We start from the raw sequence: 14982 nt of genomic DNA on the forward strand, positions 1-14982 counted from the left end.
TATTACTACGGACCTAGAAACTCCTTCCAAAAGGTTTTCGAAAGTGGTCCAAGAGTTGATGACAAACTGAGTAATAGGGGAACCACCATGGAGCGCAATGAACGACCAAGAAAAAAGATATCCTATGCGTGTACTACAAGAAAACACAAGGTGAAGCGAAACAAGTATGAAATGACATGTGATATGAGAACAAAATAGAAGATCTATACTAGGCTTTCCTTGGGCTTTCTATTTTCTACTATAAAAGGGGGCTTGTAAAGTGGTTATAACAAGGGGTTGTTTTTGGATTGAGTGTTGAAAGACTTAATGCTATATTTTTCCCTCAGTTTTCTCTACATTGGATTAGTTCTTCATTTGCACCAAACTCCATAGAGTCTGAATCAAGGACTGATTCAAATAATGAAGATGATATTAACCAACTAGATAGTAGTGGTGAGGAAATCTCAAGTCAAGTCATCCACAGTCCTAAGCTATTCATAGCATCTAGAGCCTTGAGCTCACAACCCTAAGTTGTTCATATCATCCACTGCCCTGACCTTCTCATAACATCTAATTGTGAACAAGTCATCTATTTGTAAAGAACTCATAACTTAGATTTTCTATGCAACTCCTAATGTACCTAAGTCACGTACAATGCAAAAGATGCAGGTAAGAATGCTCAAAGCTCACGAGCTGAAGTCGATCATGTAAATCACCACCCTGAGTTCTTCATAGCATCTAAAGCCCTAATCTCACGACCTAGAGTTGTTCATGCCATCCACGACATATCATCCACAGCCTTAAGCTCATGGGATCTTAAGTCGTTCATATTATCCACAACTTTGAGCTCTTTATAGCATTTAAACTCTACGTCGTGAGGGTTTTGGATACTATGAACAACTCAAGGTTGTGATTGACATCAATGACTTTTAGTTGTGAGCTCAGGGCTCTAGATGCTATGAACAACTTAGGGCTGTGGATGTAAGCTTGAATAAGTTGAACCACATTAAGTTTTATTTTGATGTTCTTCATTCCTCTATTTTTCTTCTCATTAGGTTATTGATCATTTGTTTCTTAAGAAGCTTTATTTTCTTCATGTTTTAACAATATTATATGAATTATTTTATATATATATATATTATTAATTTTTTATGAAAATGGGTTTTCTTGTAGAATTTATGAGATGAAGATAAGTACATAAAACTTATATTGAGTAGATAGAAATGTGAGGAAGAATAAGAAATACTTGGTAAAATTAGGGTTTGCGATTATAAGGTGTAGATATATAAGTAAAGGGGAAACATAGGATGTTTTAGAGCTTAATAATTATATTTTTTTTATCCTCTATAATATTCTTTGTGATATAGGATAAAGATTTCTTTCATTCATGAATACAAATATGATTAGTCATACTAAGCTAAAACTTTATGTACATTTTTGTATAAATTTGCTTTATCTTTATATTTTACGCTCATAATATTAAAACTTTTGTTTATATAACAAGTGGTATCATAACTTTGTTTTCTTATACAATAATTATTATTTATAAATTAAAAAACTTTATATAATGAACCTTTTCAAATGCTTATCCAAAAGATAAAATAAGGTGACATGAATTATTGAAAAATATAGAACAAATCACAATATGCACTATTTGAGGAGACGTTGCACCTAAAACTACAAGATATTTGAACTTCTGTTCCTACTCATGTAATTTATGTTACAAAAGTAATAGATGTTATTATCGATTGATATACTTAGAGAATGTTTGATAAAACTTAATACTTATTACTTAATGACTTAAGTTGACTTTAAATTAAATCATACTTAAGTTGTTAACTTAAAACTTATTACTTAATTATTAATTTAGTATTAATGTTGTTTAATAAAATTAACTTAAAACTTATTCTAAATCATCAAATTGACATATTTATCCTTATAAATTATAACTAAAGGAAATAAGGTTGAGTAACAGTGAAAGTATGAAGTAGCAAATGAGATCATGAAGGTAACTAGTTAGGGTCAATGTGGGTAAAAAGATAAAATAAAAATGTGAATTTAAGAGTAAATTAATTGTTTTTACTTATTACTTAAAATTATTTTTTACTTTAAGTCATACCATTAAGTTAGTTTATTAAACATACTTAATTTACTTAATGACTTAAATTAAATTATTAAATCACTTTTAAGTTATTAAGTTGATTTACTAAACACCCCCTCAATGTTAAAATTAAATATACTATTAAAGTAGGTAATTTTTCCCACATGATCTATAATTCAAATTAAAGCCATAGACGTGGTATAAAACCTACAATAATGTAATTTGCACAATTTGTTTCTTCTGCATAACTTTTAAAGTTTTGATATCCTTGGTATGAAATCAAATATCTTATATTTGGTTAATTTTAATTTCCATCCAAAAGAAAATAATAAAATTTGCAAAAATATCAAAATTTAAAACTTACGTCAGCCAATGGACTTTAAATTAACGCTAACCCTAGAAGTGTGAAAACGAAAAACAAAAAGTAAAAGTGGGGCAGCCATGGAATAAGGCATTTCTTTAGGGGTGAAAGCGTGAAGTTGCAAAAAGGCTTTAAAAACACTTTCTTTAAATTTTCTCCCTTTTTTTTTTTCCTTTCAATTCACCCCATCTTCTCGATCCGCGACGTCAACGAGGAATAGAGGGGAGAGAGAAGAAACCCTAGGAGGGAGAAAGTATCCCTCGATTTCCTCTCACTTTCGCATTGCGTTCCAGGATCAACCTCCCAAGGTGAGCATTTGCTTCCAAAACCTAAAAGATCAATTTTTTCTTGTTATGCGCGAATCTGTTTTTTTTCCTGTTTGATTCCCATTTTTGCTGTTTCAGATTTCCCCCCCCTTTTTTTTTTCCATTGCATTTGTGTTGTTTTATTTTCTGTTTAGGGTCTGGGAAAATGCGGGAAAGGGGGAAGAATTGGTGGGTTTTGAATGTCGGGGTTTTTTCTGGTTTTTTTTGGGTTTTGCTCAGCTGGGCCTTGGGCTTTGAGATTCAATTTTTTCTTTCTTTTTCTCTCCCAAATTTTCTTGGACGCCAACCGGTTTATTTCAAGTCTTTAATCCAGTTGTTTCATTATTTATTTCCATTTTGAATTTAGGGTTTTTGTGTTTCATTTAGTTGCTGATGTTCTCGGAGATTAGTAGCATTGTGTTTGAAATTGTTTGCTGAGACCCTGCATTTTCTTTTTCCATAAATCTTAAGGCAATTTTGTCTCTCCCAATGAAAAAAGTGTCATTACAAACTATTCAAGTTAAAGATTATCCTCTGTTTGGTTGCTGAGAAAACTGAGGAAAGTGTTGGAACCACGGTAAAGAGGCATGATATTTGCCCACCAATTAGTGACCTAGAGGAGTCAGAGGAGCTAGGTGATCGAGCTTAACTTATTTCTAGATGCTTTAAAAATCATATTTTTTTATATGAAAAAAAGCCAAATAAGATACATAATTTTTTAGGGAACCTACTGGAAAGGGTTTGTAGAAGGCTAATAGGAGGGAATGAAGAGCATCTTCCCTCACACCATATTTTATTTGGTAAGGCACAATGGATAGGAGTTTGTTATGATGAATATTACTAGGATAGGTCTTCGAAGAATGTGTTACCTTGTTGTTTAGGATTGCAGAATATTAGGGTATTTCAGTAGTCAATTACTATTGCTGCTTAAAGCCTGGGTCCTGCTAGAACATACATTTCAGGAAGGAGTCCCAAGATTTCTAGTTGGTATGTTTGATCCTTTTTTGGAGCTTATTTGTGATATAGGAAACAAGAGCCTAGATTGAGGTTTGAATGAGATAGAAATTTGATAGAGATGGACATTTTGCTTTGTAATCCTTCTTTAAGGCAGATAGGGCTTTTTGGTTTGCTTTTGGTTTATGTTGGGTGAGACAAAAATATGGCTATTCCAGAATTAAAAGATCCTTATTAATATTATCTTCCTAGTGCATTTGCCAAATCAAAGTTATTACTTTGCTTCCTTTACTCAACCCTGCAGACTAAAACTAAAAGTAAAATAAAGGCCAAACTAGGAAACAATCTCTAAGAGGATTTGCAATGGGTTTGCAAAAAGGGATGCTATCCTCAAAATCCAGCATTTTGCATTTAGTTTTTTCTTGTGAAGCAAAATTTTTCTTTTATATTTTTTTAAATTATATATAATATTATTTTTTTTTAGATTTTTCTGGATTTTTTTCCTTTGTGTTGCATTTCTATATTTCCTTCATTTGGGCTCCAACAAAATGCAGGAAAAGGAGAAGAAATTGAAGGATTTTGAATGTTGGGATTTCTTTTTGGTTATTGTTTTGGTTTTACTATAACTGGTCTTGATTCATGAAATTCAATTCTTTTTTTCTTTTCTTTTCCTAAGTTTTCTCAGCAGTCAAATGGCTGTTTTTTTTTTTTTTTTTTCAATTGAAGTGTTTGTTTATCTATTTTCATTTTGAATTTAGTGTCTTGCGCTTTGTTTAATTGCTTATGTTGTTGGAGAATAGTAGTGATCTGTTTGAAATTGTTTGGTAGGACCCAATATTTTCTGTTTCAAATAATTCTCTCTTCCAACAAAAATAGCTGTGATTAGGGAAAAACCCAGGTGGTTGGGTTCTGTTGACTGTCCTTTTGAGCCTGATCTAGCAGAAAACTTCACCTGACAATAACCCTATTGTCGCCAAGATGAATGTATTCTCATTACCTCACATGTTTTTCTCCAAAACAAAAGTTTGAAATATCTTCTTTCTCTTTACATATCTAGTGATGCATTATGTGTATTAATTTTTAGAAGTAATATGGTGCTGGGCACATTTCCATGGAAGTTCATTCCTTAGATTATTGACTGATGTGGTTTCTTCTTAAGAAAAAAGGGCCAGTGTAGCTTCTTAGAAATATAAAATTGCAGCAAATTAATGCTATTGTAGGTTAAGGTGTCATTCTTCATATATGATCTTACTGGTATCGCTAGTTTTTTGCTACTACTATTTCATTGGATGACATACTTTGAAGAATGGCATATTTGTGAACTGAGGCTTTACTGAGTGCATTATTGAATAATGCGTGTAATAGACGCAAATGTTTCTTTTAGTCATTCATTCATCAGTATCAGTAGTGGGTCATGTTATTGCTCACATTTTATCTCAAAAATCTTGGTGTAGCCAACTAAAAGAAATTTCAAGATCTTGTTCTTTTAATTAGCACATTATTGAATCATGCGCGTCATTGTATACCTCCTGTGTACATAGGTTGAGGCTACTTTGTTTGATGCTTTCCAATAAAATAATGTGCCTATATAAAAAATAAAAAATCATCTTGTTGTTGCTTTGCACATTTATTTTCTTTGATCTACTTGCAGAGTTACTATTCATGTTGTGTTTTGGTTAGTTTAATTTCATTTGTAGAAGAAAGATCTTCATATCAATTAGTTTATCAAAGGTGACCATGCTAAAATTTCATTTGGGATTTTCCCATTTCCCTTTTCTTTAACATATTTCTTCTGTTTAATGATCCTATCTTTTCCCTATCGTTTTCTACTATATTTTTTGACAGGGATTGGTTGTTCTTAGGGTATGGCAAATTCCAAGGGGTCATCAAATTTCAGAAATATGATTTCTTCTGGGAAGCACTCTTTACTTCCTCCTAAAAGTCCATTTCCTAGCATTTCCCCCTCGTATGCTGATTATGCCCCCAGTCCTGCAATTGGATCTAAAGTTATTGCAAGGCCTAGAGAGGGAGGAAATACACATCACCAGCGTACTTCCTCTGAAGGCTTTCTTATAGAAGAGCAACCTTCTTGGCTTGATGATCTCCTCAATGAACCAGAGACACCTGTGCGTAGAGGTCACCGGCGTTCCTCAAGTGACTCCTTTGCATACATGGATGCAACTAATGTTTCTAATATAGATCATACAGCTCAGGATGAACTCAAATTTAGAAATTTGATTTCTGCTACTTCATGGGGATCTCAAGACTTTGAACATTACAAAGATGCACGAAATGCTTCTTTTTATGTGGAGCCGAACTCTTTTGGAAGACAAAAGAATAGGACATCCATGACTTACTCAAGTGGCCTTCCTTCTACCAGGGATAGCAATGTCCTGCAAAGCTCAGGATCTTCATGCATTCCACACGAAACAGATGGGGTTTCATCAACAGCCACCGAAAAGCAGGATTTAGTTGAATCAAGTCTACATGACCCTAAGGCTTCTTCTGAAAGAAGGGATTGTTCTCATGCTAAGCCTTCTGCATCTGAGACAGATACAAAGCGTGCTAAACAGTATGTTATTTACTCATTTGTTTAAACTATAGTATGTATTTATATTCCTTGATGTTGCCTATTAAAAAAAAAATCCTTGATAGTGCATTAATATTATAACCTGGCACTTCTTTGGCTGCTGCCAGTTTGTTGCTTTGATATAACATGTGGGTTTAGCCATGTTCTCCGATTGTCTACATAGTTTGAAAGTAATCTTTTTGAAAATAACTGCATTTGTTTTTCATGTTGTTTAGAATTATACGACAATTGTGGCCTATGTTGTTCCTATTGCAGGTAATGTTGCTCAGAATTATGCCTCAATTGTTTTTTGTTGTGTATGCTATTGAATTGTTTTCTTATGGAATTTTGTTGTTTTTAGTGGATGAGAGACATGAATTTGTGAGTACTGAAACATGGACTTCTTGTAGGGATTCAAGTAAATAACCTGGCAATTCTTTTACCTCTGTTCAAAGATTTGTGTAATTACTATTTTTATTAGTCTGTGTATCAAGCATTGTGATTTTCACTATGAGGGTGATTAATTTGTCCAAGATTTATTTCATTATTTTTATCTTATAATACTAAAACCCCGCATCATTTATGTTAGTTTCTCATTTTTGAGAACTCTCAGACTACAGTAGAACTCAAATTATAATATTTGAAATCCACATAATTTAAGACATAATATGCCCTATTTTAGGATGCTTTTACAAACAACATATGATGATATAAATCGTGGTTGAATGATTACCAATCTGAAATGCTAATTTAGCTAGAGGGAATTTGACTGGAGTTCTTTATGAATGGTTTTGTCATTGATGTCTGTTCTTTTGGACTTTGTTTGGGTAGGAAGGCCTTTGGTTTTGGTTTGTATTTGATGTCTTTTTTATAGCCTTTGGTTCAAAGGTCCTCATCATCCATCAAGTCCTTTCTTGTAATTTTTTAACCAATAAGACTTCCGGTGTCTTATTAAAAGAAGTTTGTATCTAATGTAGGCAATTTGCTCAACGCTCACGGGTCCGGAAACTTCAGTACATTGCTGAGCTGGAAAGGAATGTGCAAGCTTTAAAGGCAAGGGCCCAAATAAAAACTGAAGGATTGCATAACTTTGATAGCATTTCCTTGTCAAAAGAAGGGGATTATGTTTTGTTAAGAACCACTGAACTTAGTTTTATGTGCTTGATTTCACAGGCAGAAGGGTCTGAAGTTTCAGCTGAGCTTGACTTTCTCAACCAACAGAATCTTATCCTGAGCATGGAGAACAAAGCCCTGAAGCAGCGATTGGAAAGTTTAGCACAGGAGCAGCTTATTAAGTACTGTATGTTTCTATCTTTTTCAGTTAAAATTTGATATATGTGTTTATTCTGTTTCTGGAAAGCTAGGTCCCTTCTTATGACTAGTTTCATTGATCAGGAGCTCTCTAGATGGGAAATTGTGTGTGAAGATGAATCAGTAACCTAGGATAAATCAACAATTTCATGTGAATTACCAAACTGCAGAAATATCACAATTTCACAATTTCATATGAATCAACAATTTTATATTGGCTAAAAATCCAGAAATATCAACCAAAAGATATATCCACTCAAATATCTTGTCATTAGCCATGTAAATATGATATTTCGGGGAAATATTGGCGATATTTCCCAAAATTTTATCCTTGAGTAGGACCTTGTTTGGCATAAGCGATATCAATCTCTGGTAGCCATACCGGTATTGTGCAACTCAAAGATCTTTTGGCCATTTATCTTATCTTATTCTTGCTCTTATAAATAAGGTTCATCTTTATCCTGTCATAGGAATGAAATCAACAGCCCTTTGCTTTTCTAGACCTTCTTACGCTCGACAATGGGCAATATTGTTGAAAAGCCTTAAGCTATGTTTTGGAAATGCTTTTGAAAACAACTTTAAAAAACAGTTTTTGAGAATAATTTTTGAGGATTTTTTCTGATGTTTTGTAGAGCAAAGGTTTGTTTGGGAATGTAAAATGTTCTTAACCTATTTTTTATGTTTTTAAAAATAACTTTTATGTATGGTGTTTTATTTTTATATAATTATTTTTTAAAACAGTCCTTAGAAAGCAAGTGAAAAAAACTAAAAACAACTAAAAGATGTTCTATCAAAATACATTGTTTTATATTTTTAAGAACAAAAACTGTTTTTTTTTTTTGGTTATCAATTGTGTTTTCCTGTTTTTTGTTTTAGGGTACAGAAAACTATTTTAAAAAATAGCTATCAAGTAGGGCCTTGATCTCTTGTGATCAATCAATGATTAGCCAGAGAATTGATCTGAAGAAGAGGCACTCATCCCATTGCTAGGTTTTTGGAATGCTCTTATCTGGCACAGTAGTGTAGTAATGAAGTTTTCTTTTATGATGTTTGGCTTTCTGGTTGATGTTTGAGTCCCTTCTTGATCTAGGATCCAATGCACCTAATATTTGGCGGTTGAATAAGAGGATGCTACATTTTTGTAGTGAAACAAGAATAATTAAAATGGAAAGAAAAAGGACAAATGTCTTACCATTCCCAAGATGTGATATAGTTATTGCAGACCTCAAAACAGTCATTATGGTGGAGCAATTATTTCAGCAAATTTAAGTCCCCTCATCAGTATGTTGTTTCATGCATTCAAGTTCTCTTGATTCTACAACATGGTTGCCTCCTATCTGGTGATCTTTTTTCCATTATTTTGTTATGAAACTTAAATATCAAAAGCTTTTTCTGCAGTGGAACAAGAGGTGTTGGAGAGAGAGATCGGAAGGCTACGATCCTTGTATCATCAACAGCAACAGCAGCAGCAGCAACCACAACAACAGCAACCGGCTTCTAGCCACAGGCGCTCCAGCAGCAGAGACCTTGATGCCCAATTTGCTAACCTCTCTTTGAAACACAAGGATAACAGTTCTGGCACTGATGCTGTGACAGGTCCTCTACGTATTTGAGTTCATGATGTAGCTGAGAGAGCTTACCTTTGCTCCTGCTTTATCATTGGAATGACAATGACTGAATCGACATTTTCCTTATGCAGGATCAAACCAAGCTCTTCTAGTCTTGGTGCCCTCTCTTTTCCCCTGTTTCATGCATTTTCCTTTCTTTAACTGCATCCTTTGTCCATTTCCTTTTGTTAAATTAATATCCACATGTGCACCTGGTAGTCTGTTGCTGGAAAATTGTATTTCTGGCAGGTGACTTGCCGGAGGTGGTACTCAAAAACAGGTTCAATGCTTCTATCGACCCTTGTATTGTTCATGCGATTATAATTCATAAAGCTTATTTCCTCCATTTTCATGAAGAGTTTCTTGTGGGATCCAGCTGAATGCAAAGATCTTCAGTTTCTTTGACTATGTTTGTTTGTGCATTACTTGTAAGAATATGATATCTTGTAAAATGTGTTTAATAAGAATGTGTCCTCGTTTTTCTGTTTGTCTCATCACACTTCATTTCAGGCATATCTAGCATCTTGGTGATGGCATCCTTGTCCCTTTCCTTCTTTTTTAGGATGGGCAGTGTGCCTTGTCATTTGTTGGGATATATTTGAATCTTAGAATCTCACAAACATTTTGTTTCCATACTTGAAAAAGCAAAATCCCACTATTTTATATTTTACAAACACAACCATATGATCTCAGAAAAAAAAAAAAAAAAAAATCCACTAAAACATCTGCAACTAAAACCCTAAGTTGTATATTTTTCATCATTGTAAGGAGTCATAACTTACAGCATTACTATAACTGACAATGACAATAACAAAATAATGCAAAGGCTTGGTGGGGTAGCCGAAGGGCCAGTGTTGGGGAGCCTTGGGTATTCATCTGGTGAGGGCATGACACATTGGTCACCATTGAAAGATATTTTTCTTGGAAAAGCCCATCCTTCTCTGAAAGTGAAAATCCCTGGATCTTTGTGTAGTAACATCTCCGTTTGTACATTCCCACTCTCACCTGCCTGCAGAAGCAGCTCATTGTAGTACTGAATTCCCCAGAACATCCCAGTATCATCTGAGAAAATGGTTGACAAGTTGAGTAGAAAATGAGAGAAAATTCATCTCAGTAAAGGATCAAAATTCACTTACTACCCGATTGGTGGTACATTCTCAAACAATGCTATAAGTGTATAAACAAATGAGATTATAGTACAAATAACAAGACCTACAAATGTATACGTGGCATCACCCGATTGGTGGTACCTTTCCCATAGAATAAAAAAAAAAAAAGGCCAAGAAAATTCCAAGGTGGGTGCATTCTCAAACCATCTAAAAAGCTCAGCATAGATCATATATGCGTATGTAAAATTCTAAAGATAAAGTGGGATATGATTCCACTTACTGATAGTGCCATGCTCATTTAGAGAGCGGTAGTTGAAGCTGAAAACCTGTGTAATGCTCTGCAAGTTGGGGTGCAGCACCACCAAGTTCCAGGCAGAATAGTTCTTCACCAGATTCAGATTTGTGACTGTGATCTTAACCCTCCAATACTCTCTGTAACTTGTTTTCACATGCCAGTGCACCCGGATTGGGCACATGTGCCTTGAGCACCTCACTAGATCCGGCTGCTGTCCATCTCCCTGAGGCAACAACAATGGTGTTTCACCAGGCCTGCACAATAGAAATGCAACAGTGAGGGAGAAGGACATTAGGAGTCAGAACTTCAAGTTGAAATGATCCCTTCTGTCAGCAGTATTCTTGAATGAAAATTGGCTGATGAAGTTAAAACTTAAACTGAAAACTGTTTTTCTGTTTTTGAAAACATTTCCGAATTAGATATATTACTTGGCGCATTTGGTGCCCGGTATTCCTTCACAGCCACAGCTGCATTGGGGGCATGGGACGATGGTGCTGTTGTAGAATGCAGATAAAGAAACGCAGCATGTTGGGGCCGTCGATGCTAGAAATTGCGAGTAAGAACAACTCACGTTCCATGTCACTGCAATAAATCCACATTAAACGTTGGCCTTGTTACATATGTTTACATAAAATATAAGAGAAAATGTATGGGAAAGAAAATAGCGAGAAAAAAAAAAGGAGGGAAATAAAAATAAATTTAAATTCGATAACTTCTTCTTTTGTCTTACTTTAAAATCTTTTAACTTATTTTAATTCTTCTATGCAAAGATTAAATAATACAAAAATGAATGCATTTTGAACAAATTTTAATAATATTTTAATTTTCTTTCATATTTTTTATAATACAACTAAGTATAAGATAATCATTTTTCATTCTTTTTCTTTTCTTAGTCCTTTCCAACGGAGAATCAAACATAACTTAAATACATGAAACATATAAAATTCAATCCAGGTAGGGGTGTACATGGTTTGTTCGACGGGATAATCTAATATCTTTATGCATGAAGATAATCAATTCAGTCATTATGGTCAGACTCTATTATGAATTTTTTACCACATTCTCCATATGACCCTTTTATATCTTACTTATCTGATACTATTAAAATAAATATGAAAAATTGATTTATTTGAAACATTTCAATTCGGTTAGACCATTTTATCGATTCAATCAATTTTTTGCACACCTCTACCACGAAGAAATAAATTTCATAACAAAGAAGTCCAAAAGTGAGTTTGACAGTAATCTTTTTTAAGTACTTTTTGTGAAAGTGTTTTCTTTATTAATATTTTAAAAAAATCATCTATTAAGAATTTGTTTAATAGTAATTTTAATAAGTATTACTAATTTATTCGGTATTTGAAAATTTTTATCAAAATAATTGATTTCAAATGCTAAAAAAGTTAGAAACACTTCTTGTAATCATTGTGAAATAAGAGTGTGTTTGGTAACGATTTTTAAAAACGTTTTTAATCTTTTTAATAAAAAATGAATATTTTCAAGTGTTGGAAAGTATAAAAACACTTCCTGAAATAGGATCAAACGCCTCTAAGCTCAAGTGTTACTCTAGAAAACACTATAAGTGATTTTTTCAATTTTCAAAAATGTTTTTAGATCTTGCCAAACGACCAAACTACCAGACCTCAGCTCACATTTTCGATTATTAGGAAAAAAAAAAGGGAAGGAAGAAAGAAAGAAGGACATGAACTAGCTATACCATACAACACAAGACTGGTAGAAGTACACTTACTGAGAGCTTGTGTCCAACGGCGGCCTCCTTCCTCTGGAAACCTGCTGGGTGGGACCTGAAATGGATCTCCACAGGTATATCCAGGAACCCCAAGGCTGAAATTTCTGGGCATGGTCATGTCTGAAACGTTACTAGAAGCAGTGCCCACATTCATCTGGAACATGGCCCCATGCTTACTGGGGTCTTGTATCATGGAGGTGAGCAGGCCGTCCCTGCAGCAATTAGCCACCTGCTTGTTGAACGGAGTTCCGGGCCCTCGGTCAAGGATCAATGGCGTCTTCTCGCAACAGTAAGGGAGTTGTTCTCCCTTGAACTCACTGCAATTTCCTTGTTCGTGAGCCAAGGCTCCCCACATGTCCCAGATCACCTCGTCACCGGGCCATGTCCAGCTCAACTTCCAACCAGGTGTCTCAATATGCCTATACAGTTGGTAGTTGATTATCGATACCCTTGCCTGTAAGTTGAAGCAGTGTGTAAGATTGTTTTAACCCCAATTTTCTTAAACAATTTTGGTTAATTAAAACAATTAGGCCGGTTTAGCAATTCTTTTCAAGATAAACACTTCAACAATTAGAAACTGTTTTCTATTATTTTGGCCTTTTTTTTCAACATATATTTAAAAAAATAATTATATAAACATGATAATTAAAAGTAAAAAATAAAAGATAAAAATTATTTTTAAAACATATTTAAAAATATTAAAAACTATTCAAGTTCTTAAACAGACTTTTATTTTATAAAACAGTTTTAAAAAATAATTCAGAATTACTTTCAAAAAAAGTTAATCTTAATTTTTAGAGTGTTTTTAAAAAAATAGTTTTTTTTATTATTCATAACTATTATAAAAGTGAAAAAAAATTATATAGTATTTTCAAATAATATTTTAAATTTTTTCAATTATTTTCACCTATTTTCTTATGTTTGTTTTAAATAAAATTATATAAAAATAAAAAAATGATACAAAATAAAATATTATAAATAAAAATTATTTTTAAAACATATTTAAAAAACATACCAAACAAGTTAAAAATAATTCAAGCTCTTAAATAAGTTTTTATTCCACAAAATATTAAAACATAGTTTTCAAAAATAATTCTCAAAAATTATTTTTTAAAACAGTTTTTTTATTAAAAAAAAAAACACTTCTCAATTGGACATCTGATGATAAAATTTTATTTAACATTCAAATTAGAAAGAAATAATGTATACTACAAAAGATTTTGAATTATTCTATATTAATTTTGAGAATACTCTAAAAACAATATTTAAAAAACATCCCAAATTTTTTTCAAAACAATGACTTATTCTAAAACAATTAAAAAAAAAAAATCCTTTAAAGAAAGTGGTTTTGTCAAATCCATCTGCACTTTGACATTCTCAAACAAGATCCTATTCAAATTCCTAATCTATCTGAAAAGGCATAAGAATTCAAGAAAAAACCTTATCATATTCCTAACCTCATCATTCCCTCTACAGACAACATCAAATCATCTGGTTCATCAACATCAAATCACTTGAAAATACTGAAATACCCCTAACCCATGTATGAATGCCCATTACTATCCCATGTGAGTTGATGTGGCAATTAGGGATTGGGCATTGGATCAACCACAGACAGCTTTCTGTGGAGGTCAGTGGTTCAGAGATCAAGACAACAACAGACAAACCAGTACGGCCACCACCAAGCACACACGTGACCTGCAATTCTGTGTGGGCACCCACATCTCTGTTTGCCTTGAATTAGACCCACTTTTCAATTCTCAAAGGGAAGGAGGCCCGGGTCTAAGAAAATCAAGAAGTGCCCATATCAAAATTGCCTAGAAAATGAGAGAGAAAACGAGGGAAAATGAGAATGAAAAAGAAAACTCACATCATAACTACTAGAACTCCATTGTAAGACATCCCATTTGATTGCTATATTCCCATTGGGATCCAATGGATCATACCCATCTGCATTTCCGATCAAGAAATTCAATTGAATTCTCAATTAAAAATGAAAAAAATGAATAATTTTTTTGCAAAAATAGTACTTACAAGAGGGTGACATGAAGGTGAATAGAGAGAAGAACATCAAAATCCAAGACCAACCCATTAATCTCCAATCAAAAAACTCAAATGGGTCTCTTTCAGAATCTCAAATCATGTTAAGAAAAAGGTGGGTTTCTAGAGAGAGAAAGAGGAGAGAGAAAGAAAGAAAAAAATTAAATGTAAGACAGCAATGGAATGAAGAGACAACAATTTTAACTAGCAATTGCATTTTCTGTCTCCCTCCCCCCCTCTCTCTCTCAAAAAAAAAAAAATTATAATTATGAGGAAAAATTAACTAATTAATTTTTTTTTTGGATTTCTTTTGCCATATTTGGATGCTGAGAATGCGTCTATTGAAGAGTTTGTTGAGTGTTACATTTTCAAAGCTCACGCGTTCCACTCCGTGGCCTTTGGGTGCCGTTTGGGTGATTTCACTTTTGGGATTTTTAATTAATTAATAATAATTGCCTTTAAGACTCCCCACTTTATTTTTCTTCTTGGATTGTCTGCTTATGAATCCTTGTGCTGCGTACACATGCCTTGTTTACAAAATATAGATGAAAAAAAAAAAAAAAACCTAAAAAAGTCATTTTCATATATAATATATTTTGAA

The 14982-nt window shown here is 33.3% G+C and overlaps 2 protein-coding genes across 3 annotated transcripts; one reads left to right on the forward strand and one right to left on the reverse strand.

Annotated features, from left to right (window-relative positions):
- The first annotated feature begins 2593 nt into the window (after nucleotides 1–2593).
- On the forward strand, nucleotides 2594–9543 carry LOC100257570 (uncharacterized). 2 transcript variants are annotated; one of them, XM_010659726.3, is made up of 5 exons: nucleotides 2594–2749; nucleotides 5563–6272; nucleotides 7247–7322; nucleotides 7443–7569; nucleotides 8979–9543. In XM_010659726.3, exons 2-5 carry the CDS (start codon nucleotides 5566–5568, stop codon nucleotides 9191–9193), a joined length of 1125 nt encoding a protein of 374 aa, XP_010658028.1. In that variant the 5' UTR covers nucleotides 2594–2749; nucleotides 5563–5565; the 3' UTR covers nucleotides 9194–9543. The 2 variants fall into 2 exon arrangements, with proteins under 2 accessions (XP_010658028.1, XP_002266061.1); XM_002266025.4 differs by having other exon boundaries at nucleotides 2595–2749; nucleotides 5546–6272.
- Nucleotides 9544–9814: 271 nt separating this feature from the next.
- LOC100267982 (COBRA-like protein 6) lies at nucleotides 9815–14646 on the reverse strand. The gene is made up of 6 exons (XM_010659725.3): nucleotides 14376–14646; nucleotides 14212–14291; nucleotides 12342–12795; nucleotides 11020–11173; nucleotides 10577–10845; nucleotides 9815–10249 (listed from the first exon to the last, which is right to left on the reverse strand). Exons 1-6 carry the CDS (start codon nucleotides 14431–14433, stop codon nucleotides 9966–9968), a joined length of 1299 nt encoding a protein of 432 aa, XP_010658027.1. The 5' UTR covers nucleotides 14434–14646; the 3' UTR covers nucleotides 9815–9965.
- Nucleotides 14647–14982: the final 336 nt, after the last annotated feature.

Source organism: Vitis vinifera, chromosome 12, assembly GCF_030704535.1.
Source record: "Vitis vinifera cultivar Pinot Noir 40024 chromosome 12, ASM3070453v1".
NCBI lineage: Eukaryota > Viridiplantae > Streptophyta > Magnoliopsida > Vitales > Vitaceae > Vitis > Vitis vinifera.

Excerpts from the sequence above, each read along its gene's own strand:
- LOC100257570 (XM_010659726.3), top strand. The coding sequence starts at position 5,566 with ATGGCAAATTCCAAGGGGTCATCAAATTTCAGAAATATGATTTCTTCT. Across the intron at positions 7,323-7,442 it reads GGAATGTGCAAGCTTTAAAG|GCAGAAGGGTCTGAAGTTTC; the intron begins GCAAGGGCCCAA and ends TTGATTTCACAG. Across the intron at positions 7,570-8,978 it reads GGAGCAGCTTATTAAGTACT|TGGAACAAGAGGTGTTGGAG; the intron begins GTATGTTTCTAT and ends CTTTTTCTGCAG.
- LOC100267982 (XM_010659725.3), bottom strand. The coding sequence starts at position 14,433 with ATGGGTTGGTCTTGGATTTTGATGTTCTTCTCTCTATTCACCTTCATG. Across the intron at positions 14,292-14,375 it reads CACCTTCATGTCACCCTCTT|ATGGGTATGATCCATTGGAT; the intron begins GTAAGTACTATT and ends TCGGAAATGCAG. Across the intron at positions 10,250-10,576 it reads AAATGAGCATGGCACTATCA|ATGATACTGGGATGTTCTGG; the intron begins GTAAGTGGAATC and ends CCATTTTCTCAG.